Source organism: Pinus tabuliformis, chromosome Q (genome assembly GCF_031772625.1).
Source record: "Pinus tabuliformis cultivar Carrire ecotype Pingquan chromosome Q, CPIR1, whole genome shotgun sequence".
Taxonomy (NCBI): Eukaryota; Viridiplantae; Streptophyta; class Pinopsida; order Pinales; family Pinaceae; genus Pinus; species Pinus tabuliformis.
In genome coordinates, this window is record NC_142296.1 from 1,338,469,601 (window position 1) to 1,338,494,108 (window position 24,508).

At 39.2% G+C, this 24,508-nt stretch overlaps 1 protein-coding gene across 4 annotated transcripts in view; it reads left to right on the top strand.

Moving 5' to 3' along the window:
• Positions 1–3,059: 3,059 nt before the first annotated feature.
• LPXB (lipid-A-disaccharide synthase B) overlaps positions 3,060–24,508 on the top strand; it is a 169,376-nt gene continuing 147,927 nt past the window's right edge. For 2 of the 4 annotated variants that reach the window (XM_089386273.1, XM_089386271.1), the window contains exons 1-4: positions 3,061–3,507; positions 18,889–18,988; positions 19,102–19,207; positions 19,384–19,607. In XM_089386273.1, coding sequence (XP_089242399.1) covers positions 3,242–3,507; positions 18,889–18,988; positions 19,102–19,207; positions 19,384–19,607 — 696 coding nt within the window. In that variant the 5' untranslated portion in view covers positions 3,061–3,241. Of the gene's footprint in view, positions 3,508–18,888; positions 18,989–19,101; positions 19,208–19,383; positions 19,608–24,508 lie in introns of all 4 variants that reach the window. The other 2 variants (XM_089386270.1, XM_089386274.1) reach the window with 2 other exon arrangements.

Consider the following 24,508-nt stretch of genomic DNA (forward strand, 5'->3'; position numbering starts at 1 on the left):
ATACTTTACTCTCTTCACTTTATCAATGCAATAACATAGTTTTGGAAAGTTTTCTCACAAACTTAATATTAAAAGTATTAATTTAAGGATTTCGTTATAAATTTTTAATTTAAATTTGAAGATTAGAATTTGTTTTTAGTGTAATTTTTTGAACTTTCTGGTATTAGAATTAGGCAGAAAAATTTGAGGTGAAATCTTGATTTGTGTTATTTAAACTGGTTTTTTGATTGTATATATGGATTTAGCACCCTGAAAAACACTATGGCACTTCGATTGTGCAATGGTTACCCATCAAACTTGTGATTCAATAATTCCTACTAGGATTTAGAGAAATTAGACCGGAAAAACCCATCGGAAAAGCTTTCAAAAAGTCTCACTAAAGACAACTCATGAAGATTAAAAGCACATTAATTTAACAATTTCTACAATTTTTGTAAACATTTAAAAATGAATAAAAAAACATCTATCAAACATTTTTTTTTCTTATATATATATCTATCCTTTTGAGGTGCAAACATCCTTTTTCTTTTAGAGTGAAAAGACATTTCATCTCTTGTAGCACTTGTTAGATGTGGATCTCTAAGCTTGAGAGTGAGGGTTTCAAGGAAATCATCCACTCTGAGCTCGAGAGTGAGGGCGAGAGTAAGGGTCAATACACCAATTCATATACACGAAACCATTATAATAATATTTCCCATCATCATATCACTCACAAGGAATTGAGCCTAGGTGGGGGAGATAACAACCATTATGCCCAACCATCCGAGATAACCCTAATTGAAAGACAAGTATACACATATCTATAGAATTCTAAAATGAATATTATATAGATTTATTAGAAATGAATACAGGTTAAAAAAATAAATTAAAAATAAATATAAAAAAAATATTTTTACCAATCAAATTCAAACCCAGTACCAAGTAAACAGGGTATAAATTTTATAGAACTCATTTTGGATGGGAATAGAGCTGAGATAAATATCACTCAAGGCCCCAACCAAATCTTTCTCTTTCGAAAAAGTAAAAATTCATTGGAATTTTATGACATTAAATAGCTACATTAGAGAAGAATACCATGGAAGAAACCATGTGTTGTTAAAATCAAGAGGTAAAAAACTGCTAATGTTTACATTACATGACAAAGTCTATTTTATAGTAAATTTTATTTTAATTATTAATTTTATTTTTAATTTAATTTAATTTTTATTTCTATGTAATTTGACAAGTCAAAATGTCGCACTTGAAGAGATTTGATCTCTCTCGACGTTTGGAAGATCCCGAGTTAAGATGGATCTAGGTTGGTGGGATTATATATTATTGGCAAAACCATGGGTTGTGAAAATTTGGAGTCCAAAACCACCAACAATATATTGAATATTTTACATCAATTTATTTTAATTATTAATTCTATTTTATTTTATTTTTTTATGTAAGTTGACCAAGTCAAATGTTTAATGGAATAAAATAGGACATTACATTACAACGTCTCCTCCTCCACATTGGGTTTGGGTTGGAGAGCTTGCCTCTCGGCAATCTCTTTTAAAAATGGATAAACCATTATTATTTAAAATATTTTTAGTAATTGATTGAAAGTGTTGTAACATGTTGATAGTATTAAAATAATCAATATAGGAAAACATTTTATTGTAATTTTATTTTTATAGTAATATTTATTATTATGCAAAGTCTTTCGGTAGAAATCACATAAGAGAAATTTTTGGCTATGCTTTTCGAACCAACAAGGGTGGTTCATCATAGCACCACACTTGGTTCGAAATGCATCGGCCAAAAATTTCTCTTATGCCATTTCTACCGAAAGACTTTGCTTAATTCATTATGAATCACAAAACCCTGAATACAGAATATTTATTATTTTTAAAAAATAATAAATTCATTATAATTAAAAAATAATATATAGATTTCTTAAAATAATATTTTTATATGAAGAGGGATGAAAATTTAAATATTATTTTTATATTTAAAAAATAAAATAATTGAAAATATAAAATTATTATAATTATTTTTTTATTATAAAAATATATTTATTAATAAAATAAATAATAATAATAATAATAATAATAATAACAACTATTTATTTTTAAGATTATTTTTAGGTTGGTGCACACTTTCTTGTTTGGAGGATAAGGACTTATTTCTATACAACAATTTGATTATTAAAATTTAAGGAAATATAGTCATCGAGTGGTTAGCTTGAATGGTAGGGATGGTGGTTCGCCATCCCATCCACTCAGGTTCAAGTTCCCAGAGACATGACCTACCATAGTAACACATGGAAGGACATGCATCCTGTTGGACTCTGAGATCTTGACTCTAGTTTCAGTGGTTTACATCCCGTTGGAGTCTAAGATATCTTGACTCCAGTTTTAGTGGTTTGTGGACTTCTTGATCTTAGGCTGAACTTGAATTCCCGTTGGAGTCTGAGATCTTGACTCTAGTTCTAGTTTTAGTGGTTTGTGGATTTCTCGATAAGATATCTTGACTCTAGTTTCAATGGTTTGTGATTTCTCGATAAGATATCTTGACTCTAGTTTCAGTGGTTTGTGGACTTCTCGATCTTAGGCTGAACTTGAATTCCCGTTGGAGTCTGAGATCTTGATTCTAGTTCTAGTTTCAGTGGTTTGTGGACTTCTTGATCTTAGGCTGAACTTGAATTCCCATTGGAGTCTGAGATCTTGACTCTAGTTTCAGTGGTTTTTGGACTTCTCGATCTAAGGCTGAACTTGAATTCTCGTTGGAGTCTAAGATCTTGACTCTAGTTTCAGTGATTTCTGAACTTCTCGATCTTAAACTGAACTTGAATTATAAGTAACCGATCTACATAGCTTAAAAAAAATATTATATTATGCCGTTTAAATTATATTTTAGTAAATAAACAATGATGATATTATTATATGTCCATATATTTAAAGAAACATAAAACTGTCTTCATTTTTAAAAAATATATTTAAATATTTTAATAAAAATAAATAAATATATATATATATACTCTCCCTCATGCTAAACGAGAGAACACATATAAAAAAGAAGGTCGACGCCATCCGAAATACGTTTAGATCCCCGCCTAGTGAGAGATAATGTTGAGAGTCACATGCTCATCCTTGCGCGACCAAAAAGTCATTCAAATCCAACGCCAGTTCGGGTTATGTCCTCTTTGCAAGCCCAAGTCCATATGGAAAAAATGGCAGCCAATATAGTCTAGTCCCATGCCCATGTGACAAAAATGGCAGCTAACAGAGTCTGGAGGCTGTTCAGGCCAAAAATTTTCTATACCATATTCATCCAGAAAACGAATAATAACGAGTTGCATTGGATTGACAGTAGAGCTCGTTTGTTATCAACGAGAGTAAGAGAGGTGGGGAAGAGCGAGGAGGAACTTAGAGTGTTCATAGTGGCTGGCGAAGTCTCGGGAGATGTGATTGGCAGCAGACTTATGGCTTCCCTCAAGCTCCTCTCTCCTATCAACGTAAGGTTTGCTGGAGTTGGAGGGTATGCATTTTTCTTTACCCATCTTCATTCTTAGGGTGTAACACAGTTAATCCTTCGTATACATATAAACACCTATGTGATATGCTTCTAAAGGAAACTAAGGTCGGGCATGGATATCTTGAGCTCACGCAAATGGGCGTCATACTAAATATTAGTTCCAGAGATACTACAACTTTGATGTGCATATTAAACCCCAGTTAAATGTATCTGTGCTGGTCTCCATATACAATACATCCAATGTGCATATTAAACCCCAGTTAAATGTATCTGTGCTGGTCTCCATATCCAATACATCCAATGTGCTGTTTCAGTTCTTTGGGTTGTAGAATGCAGCTCACTTGATTGATAGATCAGCTTGGATTCAAAGCTTCAAACAAGGATACATCACTTTGTAATTTGTTTTTGGGGAGTTTGCAACAAAGAAGATATCACAAACATACACGATGCTGGCTAGGGTTTCTGCTGTCGGCCCTCTCTGCGTGTTCTGAGCTGCGCTTGGGTTTCCGCTGCGTGGCTGCCCTTGCGGCGGCCGGCCTCAGGCCTGATCCTATGGAGACGCAGGGTCCTCCTAAGGATCTGCCTTCTACTCCTGCCATTGACGCTTTCAACCAGCTTCTTGCCGGTTTGCCTCAGAAGAAAAGAAGCGAAGCAACAAAATTCGTTAAGAAGCTCGACGAAATTCCTGAGATCTCTTTGCCTCCAGAGACCCCCATTCAAGTAGCTTTATCTCTGGCTGATCGTGGTCTCATTGGCCAATTCACAGGACTTTGGCCTTCTCCAAAAACTACTGAGCAATGGGTCAACAGGAACTGGGCTCCTCTGATCAAGCAAAGTGTTACCTCTTACTTTCTTGGGCGAGGGTACTTCCTCTTTGAAGTCTCCTCCAAAGAAGACAAAGATCTGATCTTCCAAAATGGGCCGTATTTCATGGGATCTCAGGGCCTCTATTTGAACAAATGGACTCCGGACTTTGATTCGGCTGTCGATGTTCCCAAGGCTGTCTCGATGTGGGTTCGTCTTCCAAATCTGCCAGTTCACTGCTGGAACTGGGATTCCTTGAAACACATTGGCAACACTCTCGGGAAATTCATAGATCGGGCAAATAACAAGAATCAATACGACTGTCACATTGGCAACACTCTCGGGAAATTCATAGATCGGGCAAATAACAAGGATCAATACGACTGTGCTAGGATCTGCGTAGAAGTAGATCTAGAGGTGGGTCTCCCAGAGGCAATCAAAATCAAAGTCGGCAGCTGGTCTCATGTGCAGATCTTGGATTATGAGCAACTGCCATTCAAATGTAGGAAATGCCATGTTCATGGACACTTTGCTAGAAACTGTCCGTCCAACGCAGAGCTAGAGAAAGGGAATGAAGAGGGTTGGAATCAAGTCAAGCGAGCAAAAATCAATCACAAAGGGCAAAAACCGGGAGGACCCTCTGGAAAAGGCTCTCTTCAGGCTAATGTTCAACGCCCCCCACCCAAAAAGGCGCAAGAAAACAAATTTGATCCGCTAAGCCAGCAGACAGAAGCTACTCAGGAGATCGAGATCCAAAAACCAGTTTCTCCAAGCAAAGGTACTCCCTCAGCCTCCCTTAAAGGAACAAGTGCTGAAGATCCCAAAGGTATGACTTTAGAAGATGAGGAAGAAGAGCAGGAAATGGACGAGTCAGAGGAGGAAGGAGAAATAGGAGAGTCCCAAACCTCGGTAAGAAGATCTACAAGAGGCCGTAAAACTGACAGGGAAAAAAGAGAGCAGGAGACTTACAAAGACAAGCTACAGGGCAGCCAGCCAACTCTGGAAAAACTGCTAGCCTCAAAGCCTAGGATGTTGAAAAATCAGCCCCAAGGCTCCAAGGGAGCCCACCAGAAACATAAATAATGAAGGTCATCTCCTGGAATTGTAGAGGTATGGGGAGTAAAGTTAAGGAAGAAGCCATGAGAAGCTTAATAAGAACAGAAACTCCAGACATACTTCTCGTCCAGGAGACTAAGCTGGAAGACATAGTCTTCCTGCAAGCAAGCAAGAAACTTTGGTTTAAAAGTGAAGCAAGAGCAATCTCTGCCCGGGGCGCCTCGGGAGGGATTGGCACTCTATGGAACGCCAGCAAATTTGCAGTCACCTTTGAGGCTAGTAATACTCACTGGTTGCTGCTGAAAATGCAGAATCTGGATACTAAGGAAATCTTTTGCCTTTTCAATGTATACTCTCCAGTCAATGTCGGGGAAAAAAAGGATTGTTGGGATTCTATAAGGCACCAAGCAGACTTGATAAACCTGGAAAATATAATTATTGCTGGAGACCTCAATCTCACTCTTCACTCGTCTGAAAAAAGGGGAGGCAGCGCAGTCCGAGATCCGGCAAGGGAATGGGCGGAGGATCTTATGCAGGACTGGGACTTGCTGGATATTAAACCTTCTTCTGGTAAGTACTCTTGGTCTAACAAAAGAGTGGGCCCTGGTCATATTGCTGCCAGATTAGATAGATTTTTCATTCAAAGCTCCTATCTGTTACTAGGTTTAGAACCCAGAATGCACATTCTTGCTAGCAGCATCTCGGACCATAAGCCCTTAAAGTTAGAGCTCCTAGCCCATCTTGATCTGGGTCCTATTCCCTTTAGATTTAGTCCCCTCTGGGTCAAGGAGCCAGACTTCATGCAAATAGTCAAGGATAGTTGGAGTCAGCCTGTCAAAGGATCTCCTTTCTTTATCTGGGAGGAAAAGCTTAGAAGGGTAAAAGGAGTTCTAAAACGATGGGTCAAAACCCTGTCCAACCCTGATACAGAAAGAAAAGCCATTAAAGCCTCTCTTGCCTCTCATCAAACTCATATGGAGAACGCTATAGTCACAGAGGAGCTGTTAGATCAAGAGGCTCATCTGCAACAGTGCTTTCATAAGGCCTGCTTAGCTGAAGAAGAATACTGGAGATTAAAATCTCGAAACCTCTGGCTCAAAGCAGGGGACAGGAACACTGCTTTTTTCCACAAGCAAGCCCAGGCCAGGAAATGCTTCAACACTATTTCTGAGATTAAGGAGGATAACGACACTCACAAGGATTTTGAAGACATTAAGAAAGCAACCTTTTCTCACTTTCAAAACTTGTATAGTGAAGATAAGGATCCGCACCAATACTCAGATCTGTTAGACATTATTCCTTCTGCAATTTCTCCTCGTATGAACGAGATCCTTGAGGCCAAAGTCACTAAAGATGAAGTTAAAAAGGCCCTTTTTGATATGGATCCGGATAAGGCCCCTGGGCCAGATGGCTTCTCTGCCAGGTTTCTCCAAGTTTGTTGGCCGATTGTTGAAAAGGATCTTCTCAAAATGGTTCAAAAGTCTCAAAATACTTAGAAAATAGGAGGCAACACAAACTCCGCTTTCTTAGCCCTCATTCCCAAGGAAAAAGGCGCCAACAACTTCAGCAGATTCCGTCCGATTTCCTTATGCAATACTGGGTACAAGTTAATCACCAAAGTAATTGCAAATAGACTGAAGCTCATTCTTCCCAAAATAATTCCGGAGAATCAAGGAGGCTTCATCCAAGGAAGGCAGATCGTGGACAACTTCACCCTTGTTCAAGAGGCAATTCATTCAAGTCTTCTTCGAAAAGAACAAGGTATGGTGATTAAACTTGATTTAGCAAATGCCTTTGATCGAGTAAATCATAGCTTTCTTTTAAAAGTCATGAGCAAGTTTGGGTTTGGAGCAAACTTCATTAAATGGATCCGGGCATGCATCTCGGAGCCATGGATTGCTCCTCTTGTAAATGGAAGAGCCACTGATTTTTTCAAAGCTTCGAGAGGGCTTAGGCAGGGGTGTCCTCTTTCCCCTCTGCTATTTGTCATCCAAGCCTCTGTTCTCAGCTTCCTGTTAGACAAAAAGATGCAAGATCAAGATATTAATGGACTGTGTATTGCAAGAGGGGTCAAAAACATAAATCACGCCTTATTTGCGGATGACACTCTGCTTTTGGGTACTGCCTCTCTTTCCTCTGCCTCTAAATTTAAAGCAGTTTTGGATGAATTCAGTGAGGCCTCAGGCAGCATTGTAAATAAGAACAAATGTCACATCTTCAGCTGGAACACTTTGCCCAGATTGCTCTCCACTATTTCTAGATGTTTGGGTTTTGCAGCCTCCTCTTCTTGGACCTCTTTCAAATACTTGGGCCTTCCTGTTTTTCATAAGAGACCTGCAAGCAAAGACTGGCTCCCTCAGCTTGAAAAATTCAAGACTAGGATCCAAGCCTGGGGTTACTCCTGGCTCAACGCAAATCTGTCCTAATTAAATTTGTGCTCACCAGCATCCCTCTATTTCAATTTGCTAGGCTTCTCGCTCCGGCAATCATATTAAAAAAAATGGAAGAGTTCATGCAGAGGTTCTTTTGGAAGGGAGGAAAACAGAATGAAAACAAGATTCCCCTTATCAGTTGGGAAACCATCTCCAAGCCACTGTGGGAGGGTGGTTTGAATTTCAAAAACCTCTGTCAGCAGAATGTGGCTATGGCAGCTAAGATTATCTGGAGGATCATTGCGCCCAAGCCTGGCTGGGCCCAATTGGCTCTCTGGAAAAAGTATTTCAGAGGTCCTCGTTCTAGCTGTTTAGACAATGTGATTCATTTGCCTAACTCGTCTTTCCTTAAACTGTATGTTAAAGCTGCTCCTTTAATCAATGCGCACTCCTACTGGATCCCAGGAAATGGCAAAAAGATCAACATCTGGACTGATAAAATCATGAATATGGACCCAATTGAAGACAAAGCCTCCATTAGAGCGCTGCGATGCTGGATGGATAGAGAGGGGCTGTGTTCGTTGTGGGATATTTCTCTTTGGAGTGATTCTGTTTGGGCAGGTTGGAAACGTATTGAGGTGTTGGCTCATCTGATCAACGAATGGTCCACGCTGCTTGACCTCCTTCATGGCCTGGCGCCCACGCACATGAGGAAAAGAGATTCGAAAGGCTGGGGGCCGAATGACAGAGGCTACGTTGTCTCCATGGGATATGCCAAGCTGAATGAGAGGCCATACGTCCCCCCCGACCCAGCACCTTGGCAGGGTGTCTGGCGTTTTCCTTCATGGCCCAAAGTCGACTTCTTTGCTTGGCTTCTTTTCCATGGAAAAATCCTAACGTATGACATATTGCAGAGGAAAGGGTTCTACGGTCCCTCCATCTGCTCGCTGTGCAACGAAAATGCAGAGACAACAGTCCATTTAATCCTTGAATGCAACTTCTCTAAGCAGATCTGGTTCTCCTTTATTCACAATTTGGATCCCAACTTTTTGCTTCCTTGTTCCACTGCTGATCTTTTTTCTAATTGGGCAATCAGATATCCTGGCCCACCTCCTAAAAATCATATAATCAAATCTGCGTGGGCTGTCCTCCCAAAGATTATTTGTTCGCAGATATGGCTAGAACGAAACAGAAGAATTTTCAGAAATACTAATCAGAATCACAAGGCCTTAGAAATCAAGATCAAATGTCATTTAAAGGAGTGCTTGACTGATATAAAAGATGATTCTAATCTCAGCCAATAGGACATTGCTTGGGGATCATTCCTTGACTTGCAATTTCAATCAGCAGTTAGAAACGTCCCTCCTCTTAAAGACTGGCAAATAAGGAAATCTGAAACTGACTTTCAAGACTGGCTCAAATCGCATTCAAGGCACTCTCTCTTTTTTGATGGGGCAGCAAAGGGCAATCTGGGCAAAGCTGGTGTAGGAGGTGTTGTTGTAAATCCAATTGGGGAAAAAATTCATTCCTTTGCTTGGGGGCTTGGACATTCATCCAACATTCAAGCTCAGGCTTTGGCCCTCTTTCAAGGCCTCAAGATCCTCAAAGATTTAAATATAAGTGAAGCTAATGTTATAGGTGACTCCCAGATCATTGTAAACGCAATGGTTTCCAACTCCCCAGCTTTGGATCTTAAACTAGCAACGCTGATATCCAGAATTAAGGGCTTGGAAAACGCTTTTCAGAAGTTGAATTACTACCATGTGCTGAGAACTCATAATAAAGAGGCGGACATTGAAGCCAACAAAGTTGCCCTCCTCTCTGCCGGGGTCAAGATGAAAGACGAAGAAGAATCATGGGAACCCATCCCATAAGCTGATTACTGCCATGTTTTACTGCTTGCTCTTAAATAAATTTGTTTGTATCTTCAAGTGGGGAAAAATCTTTGAAATCGAATCTATAGATTCCTTATCAAGGAAGAAGTCTTCAAGCTTCAGCTACATTCTCATTCTTAGCAGTGAGATGCAACAGGATATAAACATCCTCAATGTAATCAGATTTTCGGCATTCAGGCCAAGATGAATATAAATACTCCATAACCGTTTCTGTAAAAAAAAAAAGAATATATCACAAAAACATCAATTTCAAAAGTGGACTTCATGTTGCTCAGGTGCAAGGTCAATGGTATTTATTCTGCCAAAATTGCTGAGGATTTGCACCCAAACTCATCCCCTTGAAGATCATGCCATGAAGACTGGACAGACCGCAGGGAAAATTGAGCCCCTAGCAGCGGGCTTAATGCTTTGTTCACCCAGCAGCAAACAAACCCGAATTGGTGGTTACATTTCATCGGACCACATTGGTCTGGTTTGAAATGTTGATATAACAACAAATGTGCGTAAAAACCCTTATACTGAGATATTAATCATAGGAGTCTTCAAATTGAGGATCTGAATTCTCTGCATGTTATGAAAATTTATCCGTATAGTGGATATCGGTTTGGGGAGTGTGAATCTTATTGAGAGTGATATTCCATTTCACTAGACTTTGGATGCGATAGTGAAAAGGGGAGTTCAAATTAGTTTAAATCTACTTCAGGTCTAGCTGCTAAGATGCTGTTCCAGAATATTTGCGATTTTGTTAATAGTGTTGCAGTTTTGCTAATACTATTGCTGTATATAGAGTTCTGATTGATTTTAAATAGAGCATCGTTAAAAGGGAAATTAAAGTCATTAAAGATGAAATACGTGCACAATCAAGAAGAGTAGGTGCCATGTGTTGGTTGCATTAACAAATGTTTAAATATTAGAAGTTCAGTTGTGATTTGTGAAGATGATTATGAGAAAAATGGAATGACAAGCTCGTTTATTGTGCTTTATCAAATTCATGTCTGCGTTATTGAAAGGGTGATTTCTTATTCACAAAAGACAATGCTATCTCTGTGAAGTGCTAACTTCCTCGACAAATGAGTATCTGCGAGTGGGCTGACTTGTTTCTTGTCCAATTGAATACATTCACAACCCTTTGCTTGAAGGAGATAACCTCTTGTCTTACAGTACTCTTACTTAATATCTTTCTTCTTTGAATACTATTACTTTATTTTTGGTCAACCTCTTGTCTCTATATCTTTTGGTGGGTTATAATCGTTTCTTCCATGACTTCCTAGTGAGGGTTGCATGTACATCATAAAGGCTACCAAGGCGTTGACAACACATGAAAGCATTGGTAAGAATGAAGCAAAGCTTGTGACAAGAGGGTTCTCTTAGAGTGATTTGTGTTCAAGAGGGAGAAATTGTACTAATGATTGGAAGAGCTCCTAGTTCAGAGAGTAGGCAGACCAACAAGTTTGAGGGATGCCATACTGAAGAAAATTGTGCCAAAAGGAAGTCAATGGTGACTTCCAAGTGGGTCTACAAGATGAAGCATGCGGTAGATGGTAGCATAGGAAAGTACAAAGCGAGATTCATGACAAGAAGGTTCTCCCAGAAAGAGGGAGAGGATTATGAGGAGACATTTTGCTCCAGTTGTCAGGTACACTTTTGTTAAAACTGTTATTTTTGTTGCTTCTATTATGGGTTGGAAATTACATCAGGTGGATGTGGAGACTGCTTTTTTCAATGGAGTAATTGAGGAAGAAGAAGTGTACATAGAGCTACCTCAAGGCTTTGAGGTACATGAGAGGGAATCTCATGTTTGTAGACTAAAGAAGGCTTTGTACGAACTTCAGGCATGGTATTTTCGGATGGATGGATATCTGATGAGTTTGTTATCATATGACTTGTTTTTAACCGAAGCAAAAGGACTCACGTGACAGAGGGAGCAACAATGGCAAGATGATTTGCCTTTGTGATAGACAGAGCAGTCAAGCTCTGCTTCAGTGTTAGAGGGAGTTGGCCTTTGAGTTCGAGATGAAGGATCTTAGTTGTATATATTACTTCTTGGAATTAGAGATTTGGGATAATGGATAGCCAATCCATGGCCACTTCCATGGTAACTAATCTGAAGAAGCTAAGTGGCAGAGGGAGCAACCAGATTGCTACAACAAGATTTGCTTCAGTGTCAAGTAGCTTTGGTGACGGTTCCAGTGAAGGAAGCAGTCGCAGGGATATACATATTCAGATTGGGTAGAGAGTGATGAAAGATAGGAAGAACACATCAACATGATGATTTTGTTTGGATTCTGCTTGGGCAGGAAACATATATCTATCGCACTCAGGACTACAGAGGATGAGTATATTGCAACTAGTTTGGCGAATTATGAAGCATTGTGGCTTCGTAAGCTACTCACAGGATTGTTGATCAAGTACTTGGCTAGTGGGTAGAGTGAGTGCCTTTAGCATCCGGCGGATATGTTACCGTTCAATTGGCATGCAGGAATGGTAATAGCCTAGGGTTTCACCATAGGTCGCAGGTGTTGACCAGGTTCCAAGTGACGACTTGGATAATTAGTGACTTCGCTTAAAGTGATGACTTGTTGAGCATGATGCTATTGTAAGATGTTTTCCACATTGTTTTGTAATATAGCATGAGGTGGATGGATTCATCAACAGAGCAAGCTCCTTCAACCTTTTCTTGGGATGGAGAAATTTTTCAACAAGAGATCATATGAAAAAGTCAAAGAGAATACCTTCCTAGCTAAGAGGGAGTGTTGAGTTTTTGTAGCTACTGTTGGTATTCAAGTCAGCCGTAAACTGAAAATGAAAATGAAAAGAAGAAAATTCAAAATTTGAAATTGAATTTATTTTGCCTCCAAAAGTCAAGTTAGCTCCTCCAAAAGATCAAGTCAGCCTAGCATGTAGACACACCAATTCAGGCTCATTTTATAACTATATAAAGGACATTCAACCTCTTCCATTAGACACTGAATTTGGATCACAACAAGAAAAAGTATCTTCTGTTCATCCATGCGAAAAGGAAGTAAAGTGGAGCAGTTTGAAGTTTGACCATATAGTCTAGCATTTGACCAAGTCATCTTATCTTTGTTTGACCTCGTTTTTGTGAAAATTCCTAGACTCGAAAGAACCCCTACTGCAACAAATCTGAATCCACTTCACCTACTTGATTTTTAATATACATTAACCAAGCTATTCTTCTGAATACTAAATTAAATTACTTTTGCAGCCTACACTAATTAAATATTTGATCTCATGAAATAGAAAACATAGCAAAGAACAAGATACCTAGGACACACTTATTTTTGGATACAATAGTCCGCGGAAAAACCCAATGCGGGAAAACCGGTGTAACAGTTCTGAGGGTTTATTATTATGCATGAGAAATATCTGAATACAAATCTAGGATGCTCATCTAGCAATCCTTTACAGAGAAAATACTGGTGGAAAACCTGAGTGAGTTTTACCTCACTTCACCCGGCGGAATTCCGGTTGATTTGACACAACACTGGCTAACCCTGATTATTTCTGCATCACCTCTTCTGCCCTCTGTGTCAGCTTTCCCGACTGTTCTAGCAGTTCCAGCTGTTCCCGACAGTTCCAGCTTCCGCCCTCTACGTCAGTGTTCCCGGTTGTTCCAGCAGTTCCGGATAGTTCTGGTTGTTCCTAGCAGTTCCCGACAGTTCCGACTTTTGCCCTTTGCTTCAGCTTTCCCGACAGTTCCAGTAGTTCCCGACAGTTCCGATTTCTGCGTGACAGGTAGCTTTTCTGCTCTGTTGGCTCTCTCCGCCTCTTTGTCTGTGTTCTCCGGAAAGTTTTTCTTCCAGATTCTCATTGCCCCTCTGCTGCAGAATGATCACTTAATTTGAAATCCTTAGCAAACACTGCCCTAGGAATTGAATTCTTGATCAATTCGTTCTCTCCGTTGTGTTTCCAAATGAACTCTAAGCCTCCATTTTATACTTTTCCTGTTGAGTCTTCAACGACCGAGATTAAGTCTCTAATCAACCGCTAAGATTAAAACATGATTTGATTTGCCTTCTAGATGATTCTCACCCATATTTTGATTAATACCCATTAATATTTTAATTTCTCTAAGTTTAGTCTTAGGAATTCCATTAAAAATATTAATTATTTTAATAAAATACAATTCGGGTGGAATTTCACCAAACCGTTTCTGGGATCTTTAGAACTCATGTGCCTTAACCTCTCCACCAATTTTCAAGGCTAGAGCACTTTTGATGCTACCAAAAAGTAACAGTTTTGACTTCACACATGTGAGAGCAGACCAAAGTTTCTCTATGTATCTTTCTGGACACTAGTTCAAATTTTGAGGAAAGTGTAGGAGGCCAAAATTGTTGAAAAGTAGCGAGTGAAGGTCTTCTTGAATTGTGCCTTAGTCAAGAAAGACAAAGAGTTGTTCCTTTTTAGCATGCACAAGCCCCTATAAATTAGGATGAGTTCATGAAGCAATTTGACTGATGCATTGGAGTGGGAGGCTTAGTTTGTTGTCTCCTAGTGCAAGTTAGTTTTGGAAATTGACATGCAACAAGTGTTAGTTCTAAATTGAGACTAGATGAGTTACAAGAGTCCGTTTGACTCAGTTAACTCATCAATGACAAGTTCGACTTCCAAAAATAAGAATTGTCAGATTTAGCCTATTCGAATTGCTTATAAGGAGGACGAAGGCATACTATTGTATCATAATTTTGTGAGCACGATTTTGTGAGAGGAAGAGCGTGCTAAGTAGTTATTTGTGTGCAGATTGGTAGAAGAGATTTCCTTGGGATTTGCGCAAGGGTTTAGGAAGTAATTCCTAAATAATAGGAGGCCCCTCTGCGCAAGGATTTAGGAGGAAACAAGGAGAAGCAAGATCAATGAGCAAGCAAAGGGTTTCAAGCTTAGGAAAAGCAAGGAGAACAAGACTATTTTCTATTGAAACAAGTTTGGATTGTAGGAAGATCTATTGCTCCAATTTCTATCAATAAAATTCTGAAACAAACTGAGGGTTTTCTTAGTTGGGTTCCCTAGAAAAATATTGTGTTTTTGCTACCGTGTGACTGTGTTTATTTCTATTTTGATTTCACTACAAATAAGTAGAAAATTTTTGTGCCTTGGGTTACAAATTAGTTTCAGATTTGTTCATTCAAGCAATAGCAGAATTTTCGTGGAATTTCTACATGGTATCAGAGTTGTGAATAGAATAAATACCAACACCAAGGAGATAAGTTTTCTGTTGGAGAACAAAGATTCAAATTGTGAAGAGTAGTTCCTTGGGTAGGAAGAATGGCGTACCAAGGATTGAGAGTCGATCATTGTTTAGAAGGAGCTTTGAACTTCATCTCTTGGAAAGGGAGGATCGGATGGACGTGAAGACAACATTCCTCAATGGAGTGGTTGAGGAGGAGAATTATATGGAGTAGCCAGAGGGGTTTGAGCAATTCAGTAGAGACACACGTCTGCAAGCTGACGAGAGCTCTTTATGGGCTCAAGCAGACTCTGAGAGCATGGTACACTCGTATTAACAACTATGTTTGAGGATTTGGCTTCACTAAGAGTGAGGCGGATTCCAACCTGTACTACATCATTGTTGGAGGGCTTCTGCTCATTGTAGTGCTCTATTTTGACGACCTTATATTGATTGGAGCATCCAACTTGATCCAGGATTGCAAGGATGACCTTGCAAGGGAGTTTGAGATGAAGGATATGAGGTTTACACACTATTTCCTTGGCTTGGAGGTTTGGTAGGGTGATGGTGAGCTCTTTGTTGGATAGGGGAAGTACACTACAAAGTTTCTTTTGAGATTTCATACGCAAGATTGCAGGCCTATGGCCATGCCTCTAGTCACAAACTAGAGGAAGGTGGATGCTAGACAACAGAGCGAGTGGATACTACAGTATACATGCAACTCATCGGGTCATTGATGTGTTTGGTCAACACAAGACTTGATATTTGTTTTGCAGTCCAACCGATTGAGTCTGTTCATGATGGAATCGACCAGAGTTCACTGGGTTGATGCGAAGCATGTTTTGAGGTATCTCGTAGGCACAACATATTATGGATTTTGGTACAAACAAGTTGATGGAGCAAGGCTTGAGGGCTTCATAAATGCAAATTGGGTAGGGTGTTCCACAGACAGGAAGAGTACTTCAGATGGCGTCTTCAACATTGGGTTAGCAACTGTTTCTTGGTGTAGCAGGAAGCAGAGATCAGTTGCACTCAGTTCAGCAAAGGCCAAGTACATGGCTGCCAGTTTGGCAGCATGCAAGGCTATTTGGATGAGGAAGTTGCTTGTGGGACTTTTTAGACAAAGGATGGGGCCTACTATGATACATTGTGATAGTTGCATCAAGCTCTCTGAGAACCCAGTGTTTCATGATTGCTCAAAGCATATTGAGATCAGGTATCATGAATCTCAGAGATTGTGTGCAGAAAGGGATAGTGAACCTACCAAACATTCCAATAGAAGAGCAGACAATAGATATCTTGGCTAAGGCATTAGCAAGAGGCAATTTTGTTAATTTTAGAGATAAGTTGGGAGTTGTACAAAATCCCTTCCTCGCTAAGAGGAAGTGTTGAAAAGTAGTGAGTGAAGGTCTTCTTGACTTGTGCCTTAGTTAAGGAAGACAACGAGTTGTTCTTCTTTAGCATGCACGAGTCCTTATAAAATAGGACGAGTTTATGAAGCAGTTTGACTCATGCGTTGGAGTGGGAGGTTCAATATGTTGTTTCCTAGTGCGAGTTAGTTTTGGAAATTGACATGCGAAGAGTCTTAGTTCTAAATTGAGACTAGACGAGTTACAAGAGTCAGTTTGACACAATTAACTCATCAATTACAAGTTCGACTTCCAAAAATAAAACTTGCCAAATTTAGCCTATTCAAATTGCTTATAAAGAGGACAAAGGCACACTATTGTACCATAATTTTGTGAGAATGAGTTTGTGTGAGAGCTTGTGAAAGGAAGAGTGTACTAAGTAGTTATTTGTGCGCATATTAGTAGAAGAGATTTCCTTGGGATTTGTGTAAGAATTTAGGATGTAATTCCTAAATAGTAGGAGACCCCTATGCGCAAGGATTTAGGAAAGGAGGAGCAGGATCAATGAGCAAGCAAAGGGTTTCAAGCTTAGAACAAGCAGGGAGAACAAGAATGTTTTCTATTGAAATGAGTTTGTATTGTAAGAAGATCTATTGCTTCAATTTCTATCAATAAAATTCTGAAACAAGTAGAGGGTTTTCCCCAGTTGGGTTCCCTAGAAAAATATTGTGTTTTTTCTATTGTGTGACTGTGTTTATTTCTTTTCTGATTTCGCTGCAAACAAGTATAGAAATTCTATGTCTTGGGTTACAAATTAGTTTTAGATTTGTTCATTCAAGCAGTAGTAGTATTTTCGTGGAATTTCTACAAAAATTTCTTAGTTTTACCAGATTTGACCTAGGGTTGTTGACTAGTCAGTTGGACCTTATTTTTGACGGGCAAATCAAATTGTATCTCTTGTTGAATTGGACACTTTCTCGAAGAAAGGTTGTTGGGTTTTTCTTGAGGTTGGGTTTTCCCAGGGTAAAAATTTGTGTCTCCTGTGTTTGGCTATCTCTTTATGATCCTACTCTCATTATTGTTTCTAATGTTGAGATCTTATGTGTAATTGCTTAATGATGAATGTGAATGCGAGAAGGATTAAATTAAGAAATCATTAAAAGTAATTATCAGATTAGAAGGTCTTGTAAAAATCAACATTGATGCCATTGTTAGAACACACTCGAATGGAGATAAGCATGAGATGCATTTTATTAATATGATACATGTATAAATACATGACCTATGATCTTTGGATTCATTTTCGTAGAGGTCTCTTGCATTCCCGTTGATTGTTCCTATTCATTTGTGACTTTTCATATTCTTTTTCAAGTGAATAATACAAAATACCATAACCCTAATGGATTAGGTTTCCAACATTTTAGTGGTGCAGCCTCTTTATTTTGAGGATATCTTGTATTCTACTTCCTATTTTTAGATGGGGCTGCCTCTCTTAGAGAGATTGGTGTTCATATACCATTTGATATGGGCAACCATTGATTCGGGGTGGTTTTAACTACTCCCTTATTGTATTATTTGTTTGACTTGTCATGGAGTTAGTTGGATAATATTATATTTTATTGTAAGAGAGAAATGACTAGTAGAGAAGCTTGCTTTCCATTTGTAAAGGGTTGGGAATTTGGGGATTTAGGAGGTCTCTACTTGGGCTACATTGTACATCATTTTGGCAAGCTTAATGGAAGATTGGAGGTATCATTCTGTCACATGTGAGGCTTAATTTTTGCATGTTTTTAATGTTATTGGATTGAATCTTCAACAAAGAATATGTACGTAGGTTTTTTTAATGGAGCATCTGTCATTTGGATGGGAGTAATTTGAGGGGGTTCTCCCTCTTATTTTCTTTGCTTTCATAATTATGCATATATTAATTTTTTGCCTATCAAACAAGTTGTTATTGTAATTTTAAATTAATATACCATTGTTCAAGAGTGACACAAATAGGGTTCTCCAAGGTTCATTTCTCTAGTTATTTCCAGCACTATTAGGGCTGGTCATGGCATGCTTTTTGCAGCCGTTTCCTCCTTAATTATTCAGAAGCAGCCCTATTTAGGATGATGTTCTTTGACTCCATTTTGTCCAATTGGTAGGCACTAGTCTTGGGGTTTCCTTTACCATTTTATTTTAACACCATTCATTTCTCCACCTACACTACAACTACTTGTTTTGTTAAGGCATATTCTTCATCTACTTGTTTTGTTAAAGCTTACTCTTCAAGCATCACCTAGAGCCATAGTAATCCTACCTTAGGGAACCCCTTTGTGTTGGAGAAGAGCCAACGTAAAGGGTGGGGAAGAGCTGTTGAGGTGACAATGGGCAGCCTTCTTGAGTTATACAGAGCTAACACCTTGGTACTCAGGACTTTACACTTTTGTGTGTGCTATATTTTGTTGTAATAGGCACCATTGTAGTTAACAGTCCTAATGACCTACTTTTGTGGTTATTTATTAGACATTTTTTAAACTTATCTTATCTCTGGGGTATGTGAACCTCGGTGGGGGGATATCATGACCCCCACTTTATTGTCGAACCAAAACCACATTGCAATCCTTCACTATTTATTGAATGCCATGTAAATGCAACAATTACTATGCTTTCTAATAAAGTACCTTCTACATAGGATATCCTCATTGAAATCATTTGCTCTTAAATGGCTTTGTTAATAGGGTCCTGATGATTAGAGAAGGAATGCAATCACAGTTTCCAATGGAGGACCTTGCAGTAATGGGAATCTGGGAAGTGGTTAGTCATATCCAGAAATTTAGAGTAAGTCCTTTGGTGTTTATTGTTTATCAGATAACTGTGCAATGCCTTTAGTGTTGAATCTCTATCTGCCTTAAAGATTATTAATAGGAGTTTAAAACTATGCTGGTTTGCAGGTACGATTGCAGCAAACAACAGAAGCTGCTCTGGGTTTTCAGGCACATGTTGTTATCACAATTGACTCCAAAGGATTTTCTTTTCGTCTCTTGAAGCAGATACATGGTCATTCTCACTTTGCCTTGGATTTTTTTTTGAAATATTCTTCAGTGCTCTGCCATTTGTAACTTTCGGTTCGGAAATTCTAACTTTCTATTGAAAGCCTTATGATTTCTTTCCATATATTTTCGGGAGTTACATAATCTGTAATATCTTTTAACAATTCAGTTTTTTTATTGCAGCTAGATGTGCTCAGCAGCAAGTAGCTCGCCCTTTGACTTTCCATTACATTGCACCTTCATTTTGGGCATGGAAGGGAGGTGAAAAACGGTTGAAGGGGCTAGCAAGCATAGTTGATCACATGCTGTGCATCCTTCCTTTTGAAGAAGAAATATGCAAAACGAATGGATTATCTGCAACATTTGTGGGTCATCCTATACTTGAGGATGTCACTAATGACCATACTGTATGAATCTGCTGGTACCATCCTTGCCATTGTTACTTCCTTTTCACAATTATGTTGGCCTCAATAATACGGCCGAAACAAAGTTTTTGAGGAGAAAAAGGAAAAGAAAAAACTAATTTACTGTACCAATGTATCTAATATTTATATAAATGCAAGTAACCTTTCATAAAACAAAGCATGAAATTGACATTATTTAATGTATTGGAGCATGATCATGAGAATCAGGAAACTATTGTCAACTCTTTTGTGAACAAGGAAGAGTGCTTTGACTTGTTCCTAAAATTGACATTATTCTCTGTGCTATAAGTAGATTAACAAATAAACATTAGAATAGTCAACAGACTGATAGGAAGATATGAATGCTTTTGATTATGAACTGTCAATTATTTTTGAAGAGAGACTAACTTGTGCCCCTTAATCCTCTATCACTAGCGTCCTTCTATTTTCTTGGACAAATAAGGGAGGGGGCTAAACCTATGTCATTGTTACCACAAAATCTGGCAGGCCTAGTGCAAAGCCTCACTAGGTAGATCCAAACCTCACGGAAACAAGAGATTGGCCACCATTGTCACCTCAACAATCTTTCTCCAGCTATTTAGTGGCAAATTAAACCACAAGGGAGACTTCCATATATATAGAACATCTAAAGGACATTCAATAGGAAGATTTAAGGTGATGGAGGTCTAATGATTGGGAGAGGGTATTGGTGGAGCCACGAGGGCTAAGATACTCTTTACCAAAGTACAAGCACTCTACCCTTAGACCACTTAAGTAAATTAGGGAGCTGTTATAAGTTAGGATTAGATAGATTTTCAATGATATGGCAGGCAATGTCATATAACAGTTAGAAGAAATAGCCTTACCATGATAAATCAACAAAAGAGCAACACTATTAATTAGATATACAAGGTTAGGGTTTGCATTTGAGTTTTTATAGCTGAAACATGCATAAAACAACAATTAAATGATGACGTTAGCCCTAGAATTATGGTTTTATAATGTAATTAATAGTAGATTTTTCTTTTTATCAATTATAAAATGTAATCCCTACTAAAAGGACAATAGCACATTAAGTAAAATTGCTTTTTAGCAATATTTCAAGGAAACCCTGTTGAATTTTGTAGCTATGGTTGGTCTTCATAATTCATATTTTAGCCCTTGAAAATATATATAATGAAAAATGTAAGACATGTTCTTCATGTCATTATCAAAAGAAGAATATTGAATTTCCAAAATTGAATTTTTGGCTCTACAATGTTAAATTGGTCCTCCAAAAGAATGAAGTCGGCCTGCCCCTTTAGTGACACCAATTCGGGCTCCTTGGATGACTATATAAAGCCATTTCATTCTCCTCTTCCAAGCAAGCAATTTGGATCACCTTCTCTTCTGTTCACACGAAGTTTCTTTTGAGGCAGAGCAAGTTTGATAGAGAAAGAGTTTAGGAGATTGAATTCTCCAAGGCATCTAATTACATGGGCAGACCTATTTCTCTGAAGCATACTAGACTTACAAGGAGATTAGAGTTTCCTTTCAACAGATTGAATTACGTCATCTTGGGCAGTAGACCGAATTAGGGCAGAAGGCCAAATTCTGGGCAGATTCATCTCGAGCAGCAGAACGAAAACTAGGCAGACCTAATATCTCAGCAGACCTAATCACTGAGGCACAACAAATCGAGCTTATGGACAAATCCGAATTTCTGAAGCTACTTATTTTGATTAGGTTGGACCTAGGTCTATTCATGGACAATTTGAACTCTGTTTTGACTAAGATTGTATCTCTTGTTGAATTGAATGGTTTCTCTAAGGAAAAGGTTGTTGGGTTTTTCCCCCAAGTGGGTTTTCCTAGGGTAAAATTCTTGTGTCTTTTGATTGGTTGTCTCTTTATGATCCTACTATCATTTTTGTTCTACTGTTGAAGATCTTCTGTGTAATTGCTTAATGATGAATGTGAAATACAAGTGGATTCAAAGTAAAAATCATTAGAGTAGTTATCAGCTAGAAGACCGTGAAAAATCAACATGGTATGAGAGCTTGGGTGAAAGAGCAGCCTTAAAGAATCTAAGTCAGCATGTATCAAGTTACTCTTCTAGGCCTTGTCTCTATTAGATAACATTAGCCCTTCTTATCCTTAAATTTCGGTGTGAAGGATCCTGTCCTAGAAACAGACCTACTACACTAAAAGGCCAAGTTACTACCTACCTATTGAAGGAAAGCTGGAGTTCAACTTTGTTCTCTTGTTAGAAGGTCGAAAGGCCTCAGAATCAGGATGTAAAAAGGCCTCAATCCGAAAATTGTCAGAGTTATTGCAATAGGCCAAGAAGGCCTCAAAATGTGTCACAGTAGGCTGAGAGACCTCAGACATAGCCTCAGAAGATCCGAAGTATCTCAGAATGAAATACCTTAGTCAAAGCCAATTGAGTTGTCTTTTGTATATAAGAAATGATTGGATTGATGCTTTAGTTTGAAGTGTTTCAAGTAACACATGCTTAATTCTCCTTGAAGATTTGTTCTGGCTATAAAGACAGATAAAAGATACACTAACAAGACTCCATCAATATAGAAATGAAGAATGGGATCAATGTTATTAATCTTATGAGAAAATGATTATTCTAAGGACTCCAAATTGAAGGCTCACCAAGCAAGAGGAGATTCATGGGAAATTTTCCACCAAATATAGAATAGCATTTTAATTTGGGGATTTTAATTTTCAACACTCCCTCTTAGTGAGGAAGGGATTCTATACAACTCCCAACTTATCTCAGTGATGAACAAAACTGCTTCTTTCCAATGCCTTGGTCAAGATGTCTGCTGTATGCTCCCCAGTTGGAATATACGATAACTTGACTATCCCCTTTTGCATGCAATCTCTAAGATGGTGATGTCGGATCTCGATGTGCTTTGAGCGACCATGAAACTCTAGGTTCTCAGAGAGCTTAATGCAACTTTGATTATCACAATGTATCATGGTAGGCTCCATCCTTTGTCTGAAAAGTCCCATAAGTAACTTCCTCATCCAAATAGCCTCGTAAGATGCTTGACTAACAACCATGTACTTGGCCCTTGTTGAACTAAGTGCAACTGATCTCTGCTTCTTGTTGTATCAGGAAACAACTATTGACCCAATGTTGAAGATGCCACCTGAAGTACTTTTCTTGTCTGTGGAGCTCCCTGCCCAATTTGCATTTGTGAAGCCCTCAAGCCTCACTCCATCAACTTGTCTGTACCACAATCCATAGTCTGTTGTGCCTCCGACATATCTTAACACATGCTTTGCAGCAACCCAATGCACTCTGGTCGGTTCTACCATGAATAGACTCAGCTGGTTGACTGCAAAACAAATATCAAGTCGTGTGTTGACCAGGTACATTAACGACCAAATGAGCTGCCTGTATACTGTGGGTTCCACTTGCTCTCCTCTGCTAGCATCGACCTTCCTCTAGTTTGTGACTAGAGGTGTGGCCATGGGCTTGCAATCCTGCATATGAAATCTCTGGAGAATCTCTGTTGTGTACTTGCCCTGTCCCACGAAGATCTCACCATCACCTTGCCAAACCTCCAAGCCAAGGAAATCATGTATAAGCCTCATATCCTTCATCTCAAACTCCCTTGTAAGGTCCTCCTTGTAATCCTGGATCAAGCTCTCATTTCTAGTCAGTATAAGATCATCGACATAGAGAACTAGCATGAGCGGAAGCCATGCAACCATAATGTAGTACAGGTTGGCATCCGTCTCACTCTTAGTGAAGCCCAATCCTCGAAGGTAGCTGCCAATTCGAGTGTACCATGCTCTCGGAGTCTGCTTGAGCCCATAAAGAGCTCTCTTCAACCTATACACCTGTGTGTCTCCGCTAAACTGCTCGAACCCCTCTGGCTGCTCTATATAGATCTCCTCCTCAACAACTCCATTGAGGAAGGTTGTCTTCACGTCCATCTGGTGGATCTTCCACCCCATTTGTGCTGCAAGTGCCAGAATAGTCCTAATGGATGAATACCGTGCTACTGGGGAAAAAATCTCTTCATATTCTATGACCTCAATCTATGAGAAGCCCTTGGCCACAAACCTGGCCTTAAACTTCTCCACACTCCCATATGATCCATGCTTCAATTTGTACACCCATTTGGATCCAACTACTGATTTCCCCTCAAGTCGTGGAACAATCTCCTAGACATCATTCTTCATGATAGAGGAATACTCCTCCACCATGGCATCCTGCCAAACCTGCTGAGAAGCTGCCTCCTTATAAGAAAAAGGCTTAGTGTCCTCCAACTCTGTCATTAGTGCCATATAACCTGTGTACCTCTGTGGCTGTTTACTCTGCCTAAACATGGTGCTAGGAGCCTCGACCAGCTCCTGAGCCTTCTGGATCAACCTCTCGAGCCACTTGGCCTTCTTCTTCCCTGTGGTGGGTGGCTCTGGTCGATTTATCTGCTCTTGGCTTGGTTTCTCCTCCTCATCCGACTGCAAATTCTACTGCGCTACCCTCTTGCCACTAGATTGTGGTTGTGGATGACTCTGAGGTGCTGGTTGTGTCTCCTGTTTAGGAGTGAGTAGCTCCTCCTCAGGTACTGCAAGTTGCTCATGCTCTAAAGAAACTCTTAGAGCTTGATCCTCCTAGAATCTCACATCTCACCTGAGAACTGTCTTCCTGAGACTTGGAAGATACACCCTGTATGCTTGAGATGTCTCACTATATCCCACAAAAATTCCTTTTTCCGCTGTGGGATCCAACTTCTTCCTACTATCCTTGGACACATGACAGTAGACCTTTGTGCCAAAGATTTGGAAGTGTGAAACATTAGGCTTCTTACCTGTGAAAGCCTCCTCTGGTGTGATTCATCCAAGCACCTTGTGTGGACTCCTATTCTGTAGAAATACTATAGTGTTGTGTGCTTCTGCCC